This window comes from Sturnus vulgaris, chromosome 2 (assembly GCF_052056855.1).
Source record: "Sturnus vulgaris isolate bStuVul1 chromosome 2, bStuVul1.hap1, whole genome shotgun sequence".
Lineage (NCBI taxonomy): Eukaryota > Metazoa > Chordata > Aves > Passeriformes > Sturnidae > Sturnus > Sturnus vulgaris.
In genome coordinates this window covers 38,775,405-38,799,212 of record NC_142244.1, presented here as the reverse complement: position 1 = coordinate 38,799,212, position 23,808 = coordinate 38,775,405, and the positions used below count along the sequence as shown (strand labels likewise).

At 37.7% G+C, this 23,808-nt stretch overlaps 1 protein-coding gene across 1 annotated transcript in view; it reads right to left on the bottom strand.

Annotated features, from left to right (window-relative positions):
- TMEM135 (transmembrane protein 135) overlaps positions 1 to 23,808 on the bottom strand; it is a 157,139-nt gene that overhangs the window by 16,276 nt on the left and 117,055 nt on the right. Inside the window, exon 7 of the mRNA XM_088159340.1 lies at positions 1,072 to 1,113. Within this exon, the coding sequence (XP_088015466.1) occupies positions 1,072 to 1,113 (42 nt within the window). The remainder of the gene's footprint in view (positions 1 to 1,071; positions 1,114 to 23,808) is intronic.

Sequence of the window (23,808 nt, the reverse complement as noted above, 5' to 3'; positions counted from 1 at the left end):
GTATATTTAAAGACATATTTCAGCTAGAGGATAGAATTGATGACGGGAATTTTTTAAAACTAAAAACAAAAACATTAGTAGGTAATTCCACCTCTCAGACAAAGGAAGAACACTAAGTAAGAATACAAAAAGGCACTTGAAATATCTTCATTATCTCCAGCAAAATGGGGTTACATAAACATTGATAATTACTACAATATTTTTATAAAATATATATTTTGCAGAATCTTCAAAATGCTTTTGCTCCCACCAAAAGCATCAACTTTGTTTTGCTTGGCTTCATCTTCAGCCTTCTTTCATCATCCAAAAGTTGGTATTGTCAATATATTGGCTCATCTTAGGTGTAGAATTACTGTGTATCAAGGGTAAGGGAGGACACAATGGCAAAATGTTTCCTAACACCATGCACTATAATCCAAGTTACACTGTACCTTGGCAGTATTGCTGAGGGTAATGAAGATATAAAAACTTTGTCATTCTGTAATGCAACAAAAAAGCTGCAGGTAAAAACACAGCAGCCATTTGCTTCCAGGAAAACATGGGTTATCATGAATCCCAATTTTAGAAAGACAGAATATTAGTGTTCCTTCAAAAACATACAATCAAATATCTGAGTTTCCTTTAATAACAGTCCCAACTATGAAGGGATTTCTCTCTTGATAGCACACAAGAGGAAACTGCCTCAATCTACACCAGGAGAGGTTTACATTGGTATTAGAAAAAATTCTTCACTGAAACGATTGTCAAGCATTGGAACAACCTGCCCAGGAAGTGGTGAAGTCACCATCCCTGAGGTATTTAAAAGACATGTAGATGTGGCACTTGGAGACATGGTTTAGGGATGGACCTGGCAGTGTTCGGTCAAAGGTTTGGACTGGATGATCTTAGAACTTTTCCAACCCAAATGATTCTACGATTATGCCTTCTTCAAAATATGCTGTATACCCAAAAGCTGGAAAAATTTTAGAGCAGCATGGCTTTTCTTAGGAATACTCTTTTCTTACAATACAGCCGCCAGTGTGCACGTTTCCTCAAAATCTTATCTTAAATAGACACAGAAACTTTACTTACTTTAGTGCAGAATATGTAAATCCTTTCAAGCCATCTTTGCACCTGAAAGACAAAACCAACAGATTTCTCTATAATGGGCTGCTGGCAATGTGAAGTGTTACAGATTAAAATGGCATAGAAGGGCTGCAGAGAAACACCAGCTTTTCATTAACAAAATCCAGCACATTTGCAATAACTCTGTGACTATCCTTGATTGCCTGTTGTCACCACAGCCTTGGGACATCTCGGAAACAAAGGATACCGCATCAAATGCCAGTGCTTCTCTTTTTTATCCAAAGTAAGACTGGAGAAAATTTTCAAGGATGGTAACAGAACTACTAGGGCAACAATGCAAGATGCCATTTTGCTTTATGGAAAAGTAGTTATGATGAGTTTAACAAAACAGAAGTTTTACTGCAAGGAGAGAAAGGAGGGTTGGATCTCAATGAAACACCCACCTTCTTGTGAAAAGCTGCAGGGAATAGTTTCTATGACTTTGAGATAAATGTTGTACTTTGGAAAGTGCTGATCTCTGCAGCTTCTTACTTTAAGAAGACTCTTAATGTGAAAGTCCCAGTTTTTCAATTATACAGTCAGTGGTTGCTCTGATTCTGAGCTTGATAGTGTGTGTGTATATATATAATATATATCTATATATATCTGTTCTTACCACCTACAGGGTTCCTTGTGTGAAGAATGACCACAGCAAGAAGGAGCCCATATTTGGCTAGGAAAGATTTATACAATGAAAGGAGCTGAAGCTTGTAGCTGCTACTGATTCCTCTTGAAAAAACATGTTGGTAGCATAGGAGAGAGGAGATACTTGTGTCTTCTCCCCTCTTCTTTTCATAGAATTGTATGGGGAATACATGATGATAAAAATGCATTCCTGACACAATACACAAAGTGCAAGCTAGTAACTTATCTACACCACCATTTTAAGAGCATACCTACTCTAAGGGAAATCAGGACAGCAGTCACAAAAGCTTTGTAAACAGAAGCAGATGATGACAACCCTTTGCATACCACCTGCAAAGACCACATTGTTCCTGGAAGAGCTGTGCCCACACCCTTCAAGAGCAGGTGACACCATCTCCCAGAAGGCTCCACGCATGGTCAACATGTACCACCAGTAGCTGGATATACTCAAAGAGCAGGAAAAACACATCAAGATCAAAGATGTTCACAGATAAAGAAAGTCTTGCTTTGTCCTGGCAGGGGAGTGCCTGGTGCAGAGGTGGTAAGACATCACAGCATTAAACACTCCTGAGAAATTCTTCCCAAGGTTACAACCTTCAACACATATGCTTCCAAGGACTTGGTTTTGTCAGCATGTACACAGTTACACACAGAACCAAAAAATTGATTACAAAATGTTTGTCTTTTAAAATTACTGCAGTTAAAATACTGGTCACATATTTATCATCTGTGGAGGTTCAAGGTAAATACACACAAATAAAATTGCTCATTGTATCTTTAATTTACACAGAACTTTGAAACCAAACATATGTAGTAATTTTATTTATGATTATTTACCCATACATACAATTCAGAAGCTGAAACACAGCACTTACACAGAACAATGGACTCAAAGATGGGTTGAAAACTAAATGTGGACTGAAACAATTCAAATCAGCCCAGAGATCACAGCGAATCACTGACAGAAGTCCAGAGTCCAAATGCATAGGTTTAACATATACCCCACTCCATCCACAGAACCACAGTCCAGTTTCATAAGTTTGATTTTAACCCTGAAGCTGGCTGTAGGTTAAATGACCTTTTGGTGAAAGGTGTCCAACACATTACACCCTGCAAGCTGCCAGCTCATGAATAGGGCTTCAGTTTCTACATTTGTAGTAAATTAAAACCATATACAAACTGCAATCTAAACATGCATGTAAGAGTTTCTAGAATAATATCAGAACAGAAAAGTAATCACAGTATGACCATAATTATGTTTTCGCCTTAATCATTCCAATGCAACTAAACTTCCAGTTGCAAGTGTTCAATGATTCCTTCACTGAACCACCAGATGTCCCTGCCCAGCTGTGCTCGAAGCACCCTGATGGATGCTATCCTACAATTCATTTCCTTTACACTGACCCCGAAGAAAATGCCAAATCCTTTCTTCACTAATACTGATAATCAGAAGATATCTGAATCACCAAGAGAAAAGAGAAAACAGCACTCCAATCTCTTAATTTTTTCTCCAAGAAACAAAAAATATTTCTGATGCCTATTCTAATTACACAAAAAAAAGTCAATTCTATGCAGGAAGTATTTACTGTACTGGAATTTTATTAGCTATGCTTACTTTTCTTATTTTTTTACTTGTTTTGTGTATTTGGAGCTACAGCTATGAATCTTCCTGAAAAATGCATTGAAGTTAAATATGTAGTTCAGTAAGGAAGTGACATAAGACACAATTAGAATTTTTTCCCCCTTAACTCCTTCTTTCATTTTAAAGAACGTAAAAAGTGCAATTAAGCTCTTAAATAGAATTCAATTAATGTTATATGCTGTCTAAACTGTCTTCTGTAAAGCCATTCTGTAAAACTAATGGCTGTGTGGAAATATTGATTATTGATTATTAAGGGTTTTATAAACAGGAGTCCTAGACAAAACAATACTTGCAGTCAAGAGTAATTAGTACTGTAACTGTAACTGCCCTTCTCTGGCATGGCCAATTTGTTCTCACGATTGAAGAGGCAACCAACAACAAAACTGGAATTCCAATTTTTTGCTTTGCATCATGGATGGTGAATTTGCTATATTTAAGGTTTCTGAATGCCGGTCTAGAGGAAGAAATGGCCCTTTTTATTCACTCACTAGGTCCACAACACTGGCAGCAACTAAAAGAGCCCTACAAGCTGACTTGCACAAACACACTTTTTTTTCTTTTTTGGGGGCGGGGGTGGCAACCCCCTTGCAGAGAGACACCACAAATTCAGTGACAAATTCGACAGTGACTGCTGAGGTACAACTCTGGCTGCACATGGCACATTTCATGAACACCTGGATGCTAATAACTGAACTAAGAGTAATGATTTGCTTCATACAGCCACTAATTGGTAATAATAATGCCACCACTAATTGGTTATAATAACTTTTACTCAATGCTTCATTGCTCAAGGGGTGAAAAAGCCTGCACTCTGCTGCTGACCCCCATGAGCTATTCAAGCTTCAAATGAGCCTAGTACAATGCATTGCAGGTGCCCAGCACTGCAGACACCTCTGAGAGGGGAAAAATATAAATAGTGAATTATACAGGGATTTTTTAGGGTACTATTCAACTTGCAAAGCCTGGGATAACAAAGTTGTATGGCATCAGAAGAACTCGGTGTAGCTCAGCTACCTTTCTGCAAGGGCATGTAGTGATAGGACAAGGGGGAAAGGCTTTAAACTGAGAGGGCAGGTTTGGATTAGATACTAGGGAAAAACTCTTCACTGTGAGGGTGATGAGGCACAGGTTGCCCAGAGAAGCTGTGAATGCCCCATCCCTGGTAGTGTTCAAGACCAGGCTAGACAGGTCTTTCAACAACCTCATCTAGTGGAAGGTGTCTTGGCCCATGGCTATCATTAAGGTTTCTTCCAAACAAAATCATCCTACTGCTCTGTGTTTCCCACCACCCCAAAAATCCCAGGGACCAAATCCCATGCTGCAGGAGGGCAATGTTACTTTTTGCTCAGCCAGCAGTAATTTAAACAGGGCACAATTTCGCTACATTTTCCCATCAGATGAGGATTGTCCCCGGTACAAAGCCAAGAGTCCCAGCGACTTTGCCAGCTGTCCCTGCTGGCACCATGTACCTGATCACAGAGCAGAAATGCTCTACTTTGTTCCAGCTCGTGTTTGGCCAGAGCCCTGGTTGGAGACGAAGGAGTAGAAGAATCAAGGAGCCAAAGCAATAAATTTGGGTTCTCAAAATTCCCCTGCTGTGACTATTCTGGCACATGAGCAAATAGGGTCGATTTTAATCATAAGTATTTATAAGATAAATTTAACTTACGGCCACACACATTTATTTTTTTCATAAAGAAAACAGCAAAAGTGGAATAGAGCCAAGGCTTGATAGAAACTATACTTCCAACAAGATATGAACTAACTGTAATTATGTTTGTATACGTAAAGAGGTGCTGTATATGAGTTAACTGTACTCTCCCTCCATCCTGCAGGAAGAATTTCCCACACTGAACTGTAAGGCTGGATGCCAGCAATTACATTTTGATGCTTTTCATTAGTATGTCTGTTTTAGGGTTTTTTATTAGTATGCCTTGTCATAGCTCTTCTCAAGATTTCTCTGTGACCAATTGATATACCAAACAAGAAACCTTCTGAGGGAACATTACTTTTCACCCATGGAACTGGTAAGCAGAAAGCAGCTCACAGTAGTAACAACATGTTTAACAACATCCCCACAGTGCTTATGTTATGCTTCAGGGTAAGAGTAAATTACAAACTCCTATATGCAGAGCTCTCATTATGGCCACGTGGGAAGGAAGCACTTCAAGCACAGGACATGTGTCAGCATTTTACTGCAGCACCTCTGCCTGTGAAGACTGGTTGGGGGGACCACTTTTCCAAGCTAAGGTGTCTTCTTTATGGAGAAGGGAGGATCATAGTGATGAAATGTGACTGTGTCTGAACATGCCAGCTATACCTCTTGCTATTAAATCCCTTGCTTTTAGGAATTAAAGGCTATGTATGGTATTCTGTGACTTATGCTGATCTCTAGAGGATAATCTGTTTTCTTTTTTAAAGTTGCTTAGAGAGGTTACTATACCTCCCTCCTGTTTTTCAGCTGGACTCCATGATCTTAAATGATTCATTCCTCATCCTCTCCCCAGTGTTAAAAGTCAACAGCAACAGGTGCAATTTTCCTGAGATATCTTCTGTATGCAGTTCTCTTCTTCCTTTACCATCTTCTCTTTTGCCCTTTCTTCCTACAAGTAGAGCCACTCTCTCACATTTCCCCCCAACAGTCCTTTAAATGCTATTCTCAAAAGCTCACTTCTTTTTCTTAAAAAATAATTGCACAGCGGAAATCCAGAGATAAATTTACAGGAAAAAATTATTCATACCCAGATTCTCTCTTCTCTGAATTTCCCCTTTTTTAGAATAAACATACCTTTTCTTCCTGTCTTTACACACAAGTCTCACTTATTCAAGCCAGAACTATGAAAAAGTTGTAACGTGCAATTATAAGCAAAAAATCTAATCATGTATCCCATGGACAACATGCAGCTTTTGGAAAACATGTCAGAAATCACATTAAAAATAACTGAAATCAGAGGAGTTGTGGTTTGTAAAAATCATACTTCAAACTTTTAAATGTGCATATGTAGCCAGGATCAAAATTCAGTCAAAAGTCTCATAACTTGTGTTTCCAAATCAGATAGTTAACTTTTGCGTGTTTAACTAAAACATTAAATAATGTATCCATGGCATTTCTTTTAGTTGTCCCTGAAGTACAGAATGATCTTTGAAAAAGCCATGGTTTTGCAACCATCACATGCAGTGAATATAAAACTGTATTTTGTAAAAAAATTAATGAACAAAGAAAGAGTAAGTAGGGACAACATTCAAGGAGAAGGGTGAGATTAGCACCGTGGAGGATGTATTCTTTTCTTGACCTAAGCTGAATGCATCATTTACAATACTTGGAAAGTAAAGGTGCACAAAATGACAAACCATGTAGCCAACAGTGACCTGTGGTCCCATTTAGTTCTCATGTAAATCCAGGGAATTATATTTTAGAACAAAAATTCTACAACTCTGTGAAGAATGTGACACTGCAATTGAAAAGAAAGCTGTTTATACTGAAGTTAAATTACAATACTGGATTCAGAGTTGTAAACCAAAGCTGCTATCAATCAACACTTCACATCTGATGGCTAATCAAGTTTTCTGCATTACTGTCAAATTGAAATCAGATTTCTAGTGATGTTAATTATCCTACTACTTACAAAACTCTAATTTTTTCAGAGATTAGCACTTTCTGCAATGTGCAAGTAACTGCAGTTTCGGTATGTGGAATTTCTTTTAAAAGATCTTGAGAACAACCAAAAATTTTTTTGTTATTTTAGCTGGATGCAGATGTTCCATATCATTTTGTACCAACAATACTGTGCTGTGGGTTCAGGAGCAACAAGTGAATCATTCAGGTGGCCACATTCCCAACTCAAAATCATCATCCAAGCCCCTGCCTCACACAGCTAATAGAAGCCAATATAGAACCACAGAACAGTATGGGGGGGAGGGACCTTTAAAGACATCTAGTCCAACACCCCTGCCAAGGGCAGGGACACTCTCCACTTGGTCAGGTTGCTCAGAACCCCATCCAGGCTGGCTTCAAATATTTTCAGCAATGGGACATTGACCACCTCCCTGGGCAACTTCTCCCGGTGTCTCACCACCTTTATAATAAAAAAATTCTTTTTTATATCCAGTCTAAATCTACCCTTTTAGTTTACAACCATTAACCCTTGCCCTGTCACTACAGGCTGTATTAAAAAGCCTGTCCTCACCTTTCTTATACATCCCCTTTAGGTACTGGAAGGTGCTCTAAGGTCTCCCAGGAGCCCTCTCTCCTCCAGGCTGAACAACCCCAACTCAGGTTGCCACAGGAAAGGTGTTCCAGCCCTCTGATCATCTTCAGGCACTCCTCTGGACCTGCTCCAACAGGTCCATGTCTTCCCTGTACTGAGGACTTCCGAGCTGAATACAGTTCTCCAAGCAATTAAAAAAGCTGACTGAAGAATGAAGTTAAGGATTTATCTACTTAGTTCAATTGATTTGTTGAATTTTGCGAAGTGAGGTAATTTTCCCACTATTCAATTTTGACCCTTTTCTTACAAATGTTTTAACAAAATACAGCAACCTTCTGTTAAAGCAAAACTGTAACACTCTCCAAATCAGGCACAGAACAAAAACAGGAAATGGAAAAAACCCCTGGAGACATGAAGATGGGAAGTCAAATCATCTCTAGAGGCATGAAGACACAGAGAAATGTACCTCAACACGTGTACAAATCCACGTCCACCTCTGGAGCCAGGGCTGCACTGATGCTGTCTCATTGTTGTTAGAACAATGAGTCAGTCACTAAAGGGACATGCTGTTACAAGATTAAAAAACAAATAATCTTAAACCCAGAACGGGTTTTGCTCATTATTAAATAATAGTGGCACCTACGGTAATTCTATCCTAAAAGGAGACCTGTGCTAAATTTATCTATTGTCAAATTTTCCTCTGGCTTTTTCTAATGGCTCTCTGCAAACAGAAAAAAAAGAGAAAAGTAAAAAGAAGAGGTTAAATTTGCTGGAACTGTTTTCTGTAAACATATTAATGCTCTTTGCAGATGATTCCAAATTTCAGTGATTTAAACATCTCTCCTTGAATGATTAATTCAAGAGAAATGGACAGAACATTTGATTTATCCAAATGATCCTGTAACTGGCTTTGAGGGAAAGGTTTAGCTGTTTTGCTTTGTTTCAATTTGGGGAAAATTTGATTAAAAGGAGAAAATCCATTTATATTTTTGTATTTATTAATCCTCCAGCATTTAATAACATGCATGACCAGAATAAATTTATAACAAAATGAAAAGCTATAAAAATATTTTAAAGAAATTCACAATCATTCTGAATGCACCCAGGCCATTGCTAAGCTAGGATAGAGAGTGAAGATCAGTGAATTATTTTTGGAACACTGACTTGAATTGAGATCTTCACTCTATTATTCAGAAATATTTTTAATTCTGTATAATGCAGAATGTTGCCAAAATCATCAAGACTGTTAGAAGTATTTAGCCATAAGCATTAGGACAACATCAGCTAGTTGTTGCACACAAACTAAATGACCATGTTGCAAAAGTTTGTTGAAATTCAACTTCTGTTTCTTTGTGATGATGACTTCCCCATGCAGATTTACCTGCTGACCTAGAGGTTACACCCACACCTCCAAGATGAACATTGTGGTGTTTGCCTCTGATGTTCATAAGTACCACAAGAAGTCTTGAAATTACATTAAAATGTAAAATCTGTGCTGGAAGAACCACTGAGTGAATAAAGTATTTCTGCACAGCCTCAAGAAAACGCTATTTTGAAAACCAAATTTCAGTGCAACCACAGAAATTCACTCCTGAGTAACTCCCTTGCTGGCTTATACTTTAGCAAGAGACCACATTTTATTCTAAAATAAGAGTTTTATTTTAAATTACTACAGTGCTGGTCAATTAGATCATATTTTTAGTGCTGCACATCCAGGTGCAGTATTTGGAATAGAAAGTTGTATCACCAAAAAAAACCCAAACAAACCAAAAAGACCAACTTGAGAGACTGGTCATGAGACCTGGAGTAACCTGACACAAAGCTCAAGTCTACAGGTCACAGTCAGAGGGAGGATGTGTCACTTCTGTGATGGACAATTTTTGTCCTTTCTTCTTCTGATAATCTCATAAACGTGACTTCTGAACATCTTCCTGTTTCCAATTTTGATTTTTTGAAAAAACAATTTTTAAGAAAGAATGAACTCCATACCAAGAATGTATATAATCATCCAGATAAAACACAAGCTTTCCTCAAAAATTTGAAGAAAAATAAAATCAATTATGTTACATGGAATACTTTCTGCAGTTAACTAATTTAACCAAGAACATGGTATTTATGAAAATAATCTTCCAAAAATTGTTGGGAAGTTAAATGCTGTTGGTATCCTTAAAGAGATCAGTAAATGCCCCTCCCCCAATTATTTCACCTTGTAAATATACCACATCTGCTTTTGTCAACTACAAAGTATGTACCATAATCTGAATTTTCCTGGCATTCCTAGAGAAGGCCAGGTACAGACTGATTATGAGCACCAAAGTGACCTCAATAGTGAGAAATCTGCATAACTTTGGGATGTTTAGTTAGTGCTAAACACTAACTATGGTACTGTCTGGGAAAGGAGGAATTAGACACAACTGCAATTCAACTGGCTTCCTAAGGAGGAAGATAATACATAAACAGACCCTGTAAGCACCTGGAAGACAATCACGAGGACATGACTAACAATGAGCACATGCTTATTTAAAAAAAATCCTTGTAACACTCATTTTGCCTCATTTTGTGACTAGGAATGCAAAGCAATGTGTGTCATATGCTATTGATTTAATTCAAGTTTGGATCTACAGCATGTGACATTTTCTTTTAAAAACAATCACAGAAACATAATCTAATGGAAGATACCTAGAATGAATACAAAACAGGCTACACAAGAGTAGTGAGAGGGCAGTTGTCAACAGCTTTCCAAAAAATTGGAAGGACGTACTAAGTGGCACTCCACAAGGACCAATCCTGCATATCTGGTACTCAGTAATTTCAGTAGTGAGAGTGGTGACAGAGAAAAAAGTGCATGTCTATTACATCTGCATATAATACTATGCAGAAAAGGGCTACAAGGGCTGCTAAAACAGGATGAAAAGGTTGGGGTTGTACAGCCTGGAGAAGATTTTGGGGAGACCTTCTAATACCTAAGGGATTAAAGAGAACCAGAGTGGGACTTTTTAGAAAGACGTTTAGTCTTAGGACAAGAGGTAGTACATTTACACTGAGAGTAGGCTAAAACATCAGGAAATATGAGTAAAAAAATTCCTGTGAACGTGGTGAGACACTGTTACAGGCTGCCCAGAGAAGCTGTGGATGCCTCATCCCTGGAAATGTTGAAGGTCAGGTTGGATGGGGCTCTGAGCAACCTGGTCTAGTGGAAATGTCCCTGTCCACAGCAGGGAGGCAGGAACAAGATGATTTTTAAGGCTTTTTCAACCCAAGCCATTCTGTGATTCTATGATTTTATTACGCGGAAGATTCAGAAAAAAAAACAGGATGGTATTCATCAAATGCATGTGCATTATATGTATGCAGAAACAATCAATTACACAAACAGGATTCTTAAGAACTGCAAAGCATTAAAAAGCAAAAGCTGATTTGGGATGCAAAAGAAACTTGCAAAACACTAAATTGTCTTGCTCTGTTGTATTTATCAAGCTTTATGAGCTGAAGTAAATTGTCTTGTGCATTACAAAGGGGAATAGGGTAGAGTGAGATAAGGGGGAGAAAAATACAGCAGTATGTGGTAAGTCTTTGCTACTAAAGTTTGCTACAAAGTAAAGCAAATAATGTTTCCCTCATGTTTGTGGATGAGAGAAGAAGCAATAGAGCAAAATTGTATCAAGATATATTCAATTAGACTCTGTAAAAATCTTATCCAACACAATAGCTAAGAATATATTGCTTAAGGATGTCACAGACTCTCCATTACTGAAGACTAAAGAAAAACAAAAGTCAGATATTTGACATGAATGGGGAAAAAATAAGACGATCTCTCATGACTCCAAGTCTTTATTCTACATTAAAAGACTGAAAAATAGAGCCAACACTTAACATAAATGTCCTCACATATCCAAAATGTAAACCAATTGCATAACCTTATTGAGGGGAAATGTAGAGATTCTCTAAAGCTGTTCTGAAGGTTTCCTTGTCCTTGATAATAAAGTATTACTGCAGTGAATGAAAAACCAGAAGGGATCAGCCCATGGTAAATCCTTGGTTCCTTCAGCTGAAAAAACCCTCAGAAAATAGTAAACAAGGGCAAGAAAATCAGATTAACTTTGAATTCACCTGTTTCATATTGGAATTTTCATTTATTTTTAATGTTCAAGTCACAAATGTAACCATTTGTCCTCCTAGAATAAAATTAGTCTCGCACCCATTTTACACTTAGCAAGCTCAATGCACTTTGTTGTTGCTGTTGAAAATATAAAGCTATATGAAAATGGTTGTGCAAACCAACCTTCACGTGGCTGCAATCCCAGAAGGCCTGGGAAAACAAGGTGTTACATTGTGTTTGTTATGCAAACGTAAAGGTCAGTTCTGGAGCTGAACTTCATGAAGAAAATGTAAAGGTGTTATCCAGTGCTTGTCAGTTATCAGCCCAAAGAAGAGGCTCAGCCAGGTAAAATAAATCCACATGGACAAAATCCACAACTGGAGAAGTGACACAACTGGCTTGGCTGTGGAACACAACTGTGAGACAGCTGCAAGAGGGCCAGAAAACACATCTGCCACTACTTCTGGGTTTGATATAAATGTGCAGCCAACTGGAATTAACTGTTCTACTGGTGTGTGCCAAGCACTTTTTTCAAAGTCAGTATTTTGTAAGAAACAATGTCAAGTGTGACTGGTGGACCAAGGACTCAATATGAAACTGTGGGCTGTGCATACACCCATCCAGTTAAGCTGGCCATCCTTCTCTATTTTCCTGTGAGTTTTCTTGTAGAGAGTCCTTCAGGAGAGATCTTATGTCTCTGTCTTGTTTCTGAGATGTGTTCCCTTTATAATGCTCTAGTAAGAATAAATAAACAGGGATTGCTGACAACATTAAATGCCAGCATCAAACTAAATATAGCAAAATAAAGAAAGAGTATAATATGCAAAGGATATTATATTTTTGGCCCACTTGACCTGCTAATACAACACATTTTAACAGGAAAGGAAGAAAATCAGAAGACAAAAGATTTGCACCATGAACTGTTCCTTCACATCTGACAGCCTTCCAGTGAAAAAGTTGAGAGTAATAGCCAGGATATTTGGACTGTTTTCTTCAGGGGATTACATTCCTCCATCTATCTCTTCCCAAGCCAGAACATGTCTTTTTTCTAACTGCACCTGATGCTGACTCATGGACTGCTCTGGACACTGCAAGGCCATGAAAGCCGATTAGACAAGGCTGCTTAATTTTTAATTTGCAGTCATTAGGTGGAGAGGAAACCAAGTTCTAGTGGCATGCTCATGGTGATTTTTTACTACTTTAATATACTCATCAACATTATGTGAACAGTGCTCCTAACTTCATATGGCAGATGGTAATTCTTGGACCTATATAATTTTATTTGTTTATAATAAAGTTATAAAAACCAGTCAGCTGTGGAAAAGATTATTATGGGTTCAGAATCTTATTTGCAATCCAGCAGGAAACTACAGCAAAGGTTTTACTTTAGTATGGCAACCACAGTTCAACAAAACTACACTGAAGTCAGGTAAGTTATTAACAAGTATGTAAATCAGGCAGTACGTAGCAGCTGCGTGGTCTTTCGTTCTACTCATTACTTGCTGAAGTTTAATTGAATTCATTATTTTCCACTGGCTACTAGAAATGCAACATTTTTAAAAACCAGTAGTATCTTACATGTTTCACCCCAAATACAATGATAGTCAAAGGTGAAAAGTATAAGCAGTAGTAAAAGTGGAAGAAATTGAAAGTTTATGAAATTAGGTAGCTGCATGAATGTCCAGATTGATGGCAAATTTTCCTATATGCACAGAAGACAAATTTTTAAATAACTGAAAATAAACTACTATTCAACAGGACTTAGGAAACACCCAGCACTTGTGAAAAGAGATGATTAGAACTGAATTCAACCAAGAGCTGACATTTTAAAAAAAAAAAAAAAAAAAAGTGAAGAGGCCATGTTTTGAATTGATGTGTTTCAGTCTACGATGCTGAGAATAAGGAAAGGATTCATGGCAAGGATTAGGATGCTACAAATCATATGGAACATATGAATAGGAGTCTGTTTCCATGTATCAATAGGGGTTTAATTTCTGAATGAGAAGCTTAAGCAAGGGCACATTCTTTTGTAAAATATCCCACGGGTTTCCTAGAATACACAGATGTAGTGACATCCTCACTTCTAACTTTATTCAATAGGTTCTTATAAATCCTTGATTAATGTTTCATTTAATTCCTAATAAAGTAACATATTGGAAATTATTTTGAGAAGGATAATAAAGTTAATGACAGATAGAAAACTAAATTCTCTCAACCTTAGAAGAAATATTTATTAAGAAGAACTGCTTATAACTTCTCAAAGTCTGCTACTCTGGCTGCTATCTGAAACCATGATTTCCCAGGGAAACAAAAACCCAAACCAAACCAAAACAGCTGGAATACATCCTAGACATACAAAATAAATCACTTGCAAGTGAATTCCACACTCAGAAGCCCTAATCAGCACTCCACACAAACAACAAAACAAACAAAGCCCAGAAGGAGCATTAATATCCCTGGTAACTGGTGTCTACTAATTGCAGAGCATCAGCTTCAGTGGAAAAGCAGAGCCTGAATAGGATTGTCTGAAAAATCTACTACCCTCAAACACTCCACACAGTATTCTTGACCCTGTAGGTTGCAACCTTTTGCTCCCAAGTCACTCATGCCAAAGGGAATAAAGAGGTTTATCCCATTCTGTTAAGTCCTTGTAATTATTTGTTACAGTTTTAAGTCATCTAGCATTATGTACATAGCAGTTTGGTGAATCACACATCCTCTTTTCAAACAAAAATTCAGTAGACAAAATGGATGTAACTTAAAAACCTTTAAGGTAGCCCAAATCTTTATAAATTTAATTACTTTTATATTTAGCGTGTAAGAATTGTATGTAATAAACAATTTGTAGCACACAATGTAGATGTAATAGCCTCCAATTTTGTCTAAACCAAACAAACATGAATTAATTCACAATAGAAGGAGGTTAGAAATTTATCTAAAGCTTTAATTCACAAAGATAGGAAAAACAGGGTACCATCAGAGAGCAGCATAGTCAAAGTAAGTCTTCAGAAAGTTTTCATTCTCAAATTTCACATCCTTAACAGTTTGCTGTCAAATATAATATTTCTTTTATGGTGTAATTGGCTGGATTCTGCCAAATGCACTGTATAAAAATGATTACTTCACCTTATGAATCACTTTTCATCAGCATACTTTTAAATACAGCTGTGAAACTTTTGTTCTAGAGAAAAACAATTTTACATTGTTGATTTATCTATGACAGACCAAAGGGTGGAGTCTGGGGATTTAGGATATTCTGAGGTTTTTTATATTCACTTTGCTCTGTATTTTAAGTATAACTACTTATTTCATAAATACATTTCAAAATACATTAAAAAACGTGCATTGTTAACTTGCAAAACAACACTATATTGCATTCAGAGATGAATGTGTTTCATAATGTGCTTGCAAAAAATTGACCGGGGGAATGCGGCCAAGTGATCTTTGGGGGTCACACTGCAGTCTGGAACATAACTTTGGACTCCATTAAGAAGAACATTTTAGCTATATTGCTAATCCTACTAGTAGTGGTAAGGTCTAAATGCCCTAGAGCCATATCTTCTTTAAGGGCCCCATTTTGCAGAACATGCAGATGTATCTAAAATTGGCAGTGTGAAATGACAAAGTAACCAATGACTGTCTCACTCATGTCAAATCCTAGTAAGAGTACTTCATTAATTATTTTCTCATTTTTGGATCCCTGATCCATCCCTACGGGCCAGAAGAAAATGTGCAAGAAAGTTTAGTATATAAGGAGCAAAGGAAAGTTCATTACAAGCACTTTGCACCAGGAAGAGCAGAAATGCTTTGAACTATGTTTCAGAAAAAGTTTCCATAGTGGTTTTTTTTTGTATTTGTTTATAATGTGCACAGAATTACATTACTTAAAGGATCTTCTCTGGAAGGTTATCCTCCAAAATGTTGTGTATTCCTATTATCAGGATAAATATTCCAGAATTAAGACTTCTTGATAGAGGCAAGCCATACTGATGTCCAGACAACTAATGAACCCTGTAGCTACAACCTTGACAAAGCTTCAGAATATTTATGTGGTCAAGTCACAGAGGCTCCACAGAACACTTGGTCGCATACATTTTAGCTCTCTCTTGATAAAATAAAATGATACAGGTTGATCTAGACTCTGTTCCAAACCTTCATATGCCTTGCTAATAGGTAACCGGGGTTGCAGGACACCTTTCCTCACATGGAAGGCTCATGAAGATGCAAGAGGCTGTGTAGTGGTGGTGTCAAATAAAAAGACTCCTCTTCATTAAACCTACTGGTTTGCCAAGAGAGGTTTTCACAGAGAAGCAGTATGCATACAAATCTGCTGGTGTTTTGTATATTGAAGCTGGAGAGAGACACCATGGAGAAAAGACACCTTTTATCTTCTCAGATTTATCTTGCCCTCCTCGAGGATTCAGACTGTCTTGCCAGACATTAATATTACCCAGTTTCTTTTCTGAGGTTTGTATGTGGTTTTTTTCCTGTTGGTCCACCAATACAAAATTTGCACGGTTATAAACAGAAACTTAACTTTAAAAGTTATTGGAACACACTGAAATTTTGTCCCAAATTAATTTAAATAAAGATTAATAATCATAGAATTAAAGAATGATTTGTATCAAAAGGTACCTTAATTCTTATCTAGTTCATATTCCTCTATTGAGGCAAGGACACATTCCACTAAACCAGGCTGCTCAGAGCCCCACTCAACCTGGCCTTGAACACTTTAAGGGATGAGGCATTCACAGCTTCTCTGGGAAACCTGTGCCAGTGCCTCACCACTGTAATACTGAAGAATTTCTTTCCAGTATCTAAATCCATTCTCTTTCAGTGTAAAGCCATTTGCCCTTGTCCTATCATTACATGCCCTTGTAAAAAGTCCCTGGAAGGTGCTATAAGGTCTCCCTGGAGCCTTCTCTTCTCCAAGCTGAACAATCCCATCCCTCTCAGCCTGTCTTAAGGCTCCAGCTCTCTGATCACCTTCATGTGACTCTTCTCTCGATTCACTCCAACAGGTCCACATCTTTGCTGTGCTGGGACCCCAGAGCTGGACACAGCACTGCAGGCGGGGTCTCACCAGAGCAGAGCTGAGGGGCAGAATGCCCTGCCTCACCCTTCTGCCCACGATGCTTTGGATGGTTGGCTTTCTGGGCTGTAAGGGCACATTGCCAGGACATGTTGAGCTTCTTGTCTAAGAATATTCATCTTTTTCTTCTGATACATCAAAGTCATGTTTTACCCAAATAAGATTTTGACCATCTGCACACAATGAGCATTTTTATTGCTACTTTGCCTAACTTGCCAGCACATCAAACCATAACTTACTGAACTTATCTCCCTTCTAGGGTTTTTTTGGTTTTGCTTTTTGTTTGTTTTCAAAAATGTAGTTTTTCTTTTTTTACTATTAATAGTTTAAAAAAATAATTTACACAGAGAAGAGTGCAATAAACAGTCATCCTTTTAGAGACAAGAAAAATGCAAAGACTTTTAAATGTACTGTATTATTGATTAGACGGGGTTTTTTTGATCATCCCCATACAACTTCAACAGGAGAGTGGCAAAGTTGTTTTTTTCATGAACAGTTAAACCAACAATTTCTTCCAGGAGCAAATGAATCCAAAGAACCTGATTTCCAGGAAATGTGCACAGCAAGCATATTCCATGAGTGCAACACCCTCATGTGCTTCTCTGAGGTCTACAAAGGACCAGGTTCATCCAGGAGCCTGTGATCACCAGCACAGCTGTCTTGTCTGCACAACTGCTTATTGTTATGAAAAAAGCAGAATTCTCTGTATCTTTGGGACCTTTATGCTTTTACAAATAGGACCAAAACTGGCTCTAGGGTTCAAAGCTTCCTTACAAAAGAGACTGGCAGAAACACAAGGGAGTGTTGTGGATAACATCCTTCCTCCTTTAAAAACCAGGCAAAACACGGTTTTCCCTTCACTAATACACGAGGTTTTACAGTTATCTCCCCTGACAGAAATCATGTCTGTTAAAAGGCTAACCTGAAAAAGATACACTTAAGAAAAACAAACTTTCCCTGACTCTTATCTTTTTCACATCTCGTCATCTGTTTCTGTGGGAAGTTTCTATTAACATATGTTCACAATATGAATTTCAAAAGTCACATATTAAATTCAATCCATTATATTTTGAAATGGAGATTCTCATATATCACTTTTTTTACCCTTTTTTGCCCTCAGATTGCCTCATTCAGCCAGCATAAAGCAGCTCAATTTTAAATCCACAAGGAATTTTAAAATCACACCATTAGTTGCTTAAAAATCTCACTAAACTAGCAGTTTTAAAATTTACATGAGTCGTTTTTCTAAACACATATATCACAGATACAGTGTTTCCTCTGTTGCAAAACATTCAAAGGAAACATCACAAAATGATATGAAGCCAGAAGAAACTGCCATAGTTTGTTTGACACAGATTTCCTTAATCAATGCTTTAATGAATTGTGATTATTTCAGTTATAAGTGCTTTATGAAGAAAATCCACACTCCATAATACATCAATGCAAAAATCTAACTATGGATGTTTATATAAATTAAATATAATGCACATTATAAATTACTCCTCAGATCCCAGTGTTAATTGAAAAACTGAAATATTGCACCAGCTTGCACATCAATGTCTCTAAGAATAAATGCATATATGTATGTCAAAAGAATTATTCACTTTACTGGCAAAAACTGACTTATTTCTCCAATATGGGTCTCAATAAAATTTCAGAAATTATGACAATGGAACATTTGCTGGATTTTCCTCAAGGTTAGCTGAGAAAGAGTCAGTGACTGTAGTCATCACAATATAAAAGCAAACATTATGAAGACCATATTTCTTTTTCAGATAAGAGCAGAATGAAACAGTAAAGCATTACAATTTGGGACATTCACATTTTTCTCATTCTTAAAAGAGGTTCCCAGTATCAGAGAAACCGACCTTTTTCCCCTGTTGATACTTTTTTAAATGGAGATATTTAAACTGGAGAACATCTGTTGGGCCACTCTACCATTTGACAGGGTATGCCAGAAAGGCATGGAATTTCACTGAATTTTGTCAAATTCTGGTATGAAACAGTCACCAATGATACACATATATCATATACACACTTTTTTTTTTTTTTTGTCTTGTCCTCTAGTAGAGGTACCTGTCCTCAGGGATACAATTTGTTAGATGCTGTGCCCATACAATCCATGTGTGGCAACACAGAGATAAGGCTGGAAGGACACTGTACTGCAGGATCACACCCATTACCTAGAGTAAGCAAACTTAATTCTCAGCAAGGAAACATCACACTTCTGATAAGCAAATCTTCTTATTCTTTATTCCAGAAACTCATCAGACTTATTCACTTTCACTAAGGAAGATATGAAAAGAAAGGGAAATTAAAAGGTGGATTTTCCTTTCCTGAGTGTTCCGCTGGTCTGGGGCAGGCAGCTCAATGCTCAGCTGAATCTATTTAGATTTAGGAGACATAAAACATGGCTTCAGATCTGGGTGGTCTGTGTAATGTCCAAGAATATATGAATTGGCTCGCCTTCAAAATAATATTTTGCTGCTTTCTTTTCCTCAAACAATAAATTATATCTACTTTTGCAATAAAATCATGGGGTAGTGTCTGACAATACTGTTCCTCCACATCTACTGCTGGGTGTGTATCACTGACATGCACCTGCCTCTTCAATTTAAAATAGCAGGAACACTTCAGTAAAACTATTATTACAACTGGATGAGCAGATATAAAGTCAGAAGGCACTGGTTTTATACAGTTTCATAAACAGATCAAAAGTCTTTTTTTCATCATGCCCTAAAGGAAAAAAAAAAAAAAAAGGCAGCTCTCTCTCTGTAAAATTAGCTATGTGCAAGGTGTAGCCAGAACTCTGCTGAAGCCAGGAAAAATCTGACAAGAAAAGAGCTGTGAAATTTAGTTGTGCCATAAATTGCTGAAGAAATCAATGTATCAAGCTACTACCTTGTGTAAGACATTTTCTGTCATAAAATCATATTTTCAATAATATGAACATCTGTATCGTACTTCAATCGTCTTCACAGCACCTCAGGCTTATTTAACACTACATGAGCTCCTAAGTGTAATCCAAAATTAACATTCCATCCAATCCAATCTTGTAAAGTCATACCACACCTCTAATTATGTGTCTTACAAATACATTGGTTCAAATTTTTATTTTATATTTCATAGCTCCCAATTATAACTGATTTTTACACAGGAAACAATTTTGAAGTCCTTGTAAGCATTAAGAGAACATTTTAGCCTTCTGCATTACTGTTATTTCAAAAGTAAATCTGCTAAATAGAGTATTTAATTTTCTAAGACCAAAATCCACATTATGTCACCTTTAACTATGTGGTAAGTATCCCTTTTAAACGATTAAAATCCCATGCTGCCTGACAACCACCAGTCAAACACTGTATTTAAAGAAACACTGTCATAGATATACAGTTTAAAAAAATAGTATTTGGTGGAAGAATGGGGAATTTACCAAAAATCTGGTATTTTCTGTAAGTATGTCAACAACACTTAAGTTGACCTGTGCTGCATCTTTCCACTGGCATTCACTAACAGGTTAATTTCACTCTATGCTTTCCAAGCAGCTTTGAAATCCAAACAACTTAAATTTAAATGAACCAGAACAGCGCCTGCTCTGAGATCTCTAACCACAGACATCCAGCAATAGTACTGCTGGGTATTCACCAAGCATGCCATTGCCAGAGACCACAGCAGGCCATGTGCTGTTCTAGAGGGACTCCAGTTGAGCCTAACAGAGGACTCTGTTGATGCCTCAGATGTCTCTCAGATCATCACCACTGACAACACTCACTTCTTCAATGCTGAGGAATTTCCCACCCCTGAAAGGGACAGGGCAGCCCTGCAGGAAGGCTTCTAATGGTTTCCTCTGTATTTCCTCAACCTACAACAGTCAGGCTTTAAATAAGTTAATCGTGTTTTCTCCTAATTGCTTCCAAGATGGAAATTCCTTCTATTCCCCAAAGAAGGATTCAGAACCTTCACACCATGGACTACTCAGGAACCAGCTCTGTCACATCTGCATAGATGCTACATCAAACTGTAGATCCTTCATGTATATCCTAAGCTCATGACCAACCATGCTCCCAACCATTATCAGACTGGTTTACACATGACAGGGCCTCATATGAAGACTGTTCCTGTCTCTTGTAGCTACAGCAGATCTGTGGGTGCTGGCCTGCACCTCAACAAGACACGCTTCACACTGTAAGTGCCAAGTGCCATACTCTGCCATTCAGAAGTCACCACTTGAGCATCTTCCTCCAAGGAACAGAGCAAATGTTTCTTCATTAGCAATACTGAAACACATAATGACCTTACCAAAAGAGTAGCTCGATGTATGTTGTCCCCCTGTCCCCAACTCCACAAGCTATCACTTTTGCAGAGATAAGAGAACGAGGAGCTGTGTCCTGGGCTCCTGGGGAAGGTCAGTCCAGAGGGCCTTGGCACAGACCTGGCTCTGACAGGCACCCCAGCCATACAGTCCCACCTTGCAAGTACAGAGCAAGGGCTCACAAGCAGCAGCCTCCCAGAAGACCACTGCTCCATGAGAGATTTTCCTGCAAGTGCCTTCTAGCACAGAGACGTTAACCCAAAGAAGGAATGAGACCTCCTGTGGGGCAGGAAGATGGAGGTGGGGGAAGATCAGTCACCCATGATTTGCACTCTGCTGCCAGGTCTCCAGCTGGGTTAAGCATTGTGTGACAGACCTGAAATCCTGATCAAGTCCTTGATTTATGTTTTGGCATGCTTCACCAGTGCTTCTCAGCAGGACTAGATGAATCATTGATCTGTTCCAGTACAATAATTTCTATGTATGTTCATAACCTTGGAAGAATCTGTGTAATATTTAAACATGCATTTAGCTTGCTCAGTGCTCAGCTTTAAATGCAGAATTTTATTCAAGTTGTGCACTTACATTGTTGCTGCTTATGTCTGCACATTTAAAAAAACAAATTTTAGAGAAAATACAGGATTTTTTTTTAGGAAAAAATACAATCATCTCTTAGATATTAATTTATGCCTGGATTTAAATATTTTATAGATAAATAGTTCATAAATTAACTGTATTGGACAATGTTATTCTTATAAAATCCTTGACCACAGAGAGCTTGATATAATTACTGAATAAAATAAATGTAGCAAGAGAGACAGCTGGTCCTTGAGCATTCTTCCTGAATTCTGTCTCAACCATGCTCATGCAGGTCAGACACAGACAGAAAGTCATACCAATGAAAGTAACTACAACTTCCAGTGTTCAGAGAGCTCAAATAACTCTCTACTTTTGTGCAGCCAGGAGCCCACTGACATCATTTTTAAAAGAAATGGAAAAAAAAATACATATATAATGATCTAAAGAAATTTCCTGTTATTCTGCTCAAGAGAAAACCCCCATCCCATGTCCTTTACATATGGTGGAGACCATCAGCATTTTCCAGGCTCAGGACTCAGGGCATATTGCCTTAATGAGCATTACAGACAGATTTCCAAAGCTGTAACTTGTGAGGCCTCTAGAGCACCAGGAGCTCTGGGCTCCTTGGGGGTCCCTGACCTCCTCTTCACAGGTGGGTGCCACAAGGCTGAGGACTAGAGCAGCTCTGCTTCCCACCTGCCACCTCACAGGCTCTGGAAAGACTGAGTTTGCAGCCCTACTTCCCCTTTGGTTTTCCTCATATTAGGCTCAATTCGATCCTTACAGCTCCATTTAATGTCTAATGTACCACCTTGAGCAACTCTGGCAGTTACTATAAAAGAGAGACAATTACCTGGTTACAGAAATACTATACACAATGCAAACAATTCTTTCCTCTATATATGCAAAAATGCCTGAGGTTTTATAGGGTGTTGCTTAGGAAATATTCATCACACAATTATGCAAAGAAAACAATGAATATTTTGTTTTACTGAGTCTTGCTAAAGCTGGGGGGCAACATATTCACCATCAACTACCAACTTACTTGATTGTGAAAACAAAGCAACTTCTTCCTGTTTGGAAATATCCGTATCAGAAACCATCTGAGATTATATTAGATTAAATATCCAATTCCCAGGTATTACTTTTGAAACGCCAGGCAAAATAATTCAGGCAATATTCCACTTCCAACGATTTTTTAAATCAACAAATCTAAAAAGTGCCAATCTATTATTCCAACAAATAACAGCAAAGAATGCTTTAAATTAAAAAAAAAATTAAAATAATTATTTTTCTTCTCATGCTTTTTTTTTTTAGTTGCTAGCATACTCAATATCAAAAAAGTTCTTAATCCGGGAATGTCATTGAACTACAACATCTGGTATTTAAAAAAAAAAGGAACTTGCTATTAATTCTTACAAACCCTAAATGAACCTTAAGAGGCAATGCCTTCTGAAGCACCGATGCAATGGCACTTCAGATGTCGTTTATTAAACTTTCTCTTTCTTTTACCTGTCTTTGTCTTTTAAGCTGCAATTCTAACACAGCATGAGTACATCACATGAAAATTGCAACTTAAAAAGGACGTTTGAGTGCACATTATAAAACAATGGTAGTTGACAACTCTTAGGTGAAGAGGAGATTTCTGGAAAACTTTTGTCAATATAAAAATGCAGATGAGGTTATCTACCTTCTGCCTACCAAGATATCTAAAACAAGATATCTGCACCAAATTAGATCTGACATAAGATGAAAAGAGTGAAGCACAGGAGAAGGGATGCTAAGCAGAACAGGGAAGGTGTTGGGCTCTTGAGATGAATGTAAAGTATGCCAGGTAATCATTTCCTGCTAAGTAAAAAAAAGAAAAAAAAAAAAGGCTATTACTGAGCAGATGGCTACTGAAAGAGAAATTCTCCAAAAGCTCACTCTACACAGTGGCAGAGTAAGAGCTATGTGTAAATAGCACCCTGAGGTTTACCAGCAGTCTAGTAGCACACAGTATGCCAAGGAGCACTTGTGGAAGCGAGAAATTATCCTACACTGCACACACCTTAAAGCCCTTCAGACCTGAATTGATTTTATCTCTACGTTATCAGACATCTTCTGAAATGCTGAAGGGTGTGTGAGTTT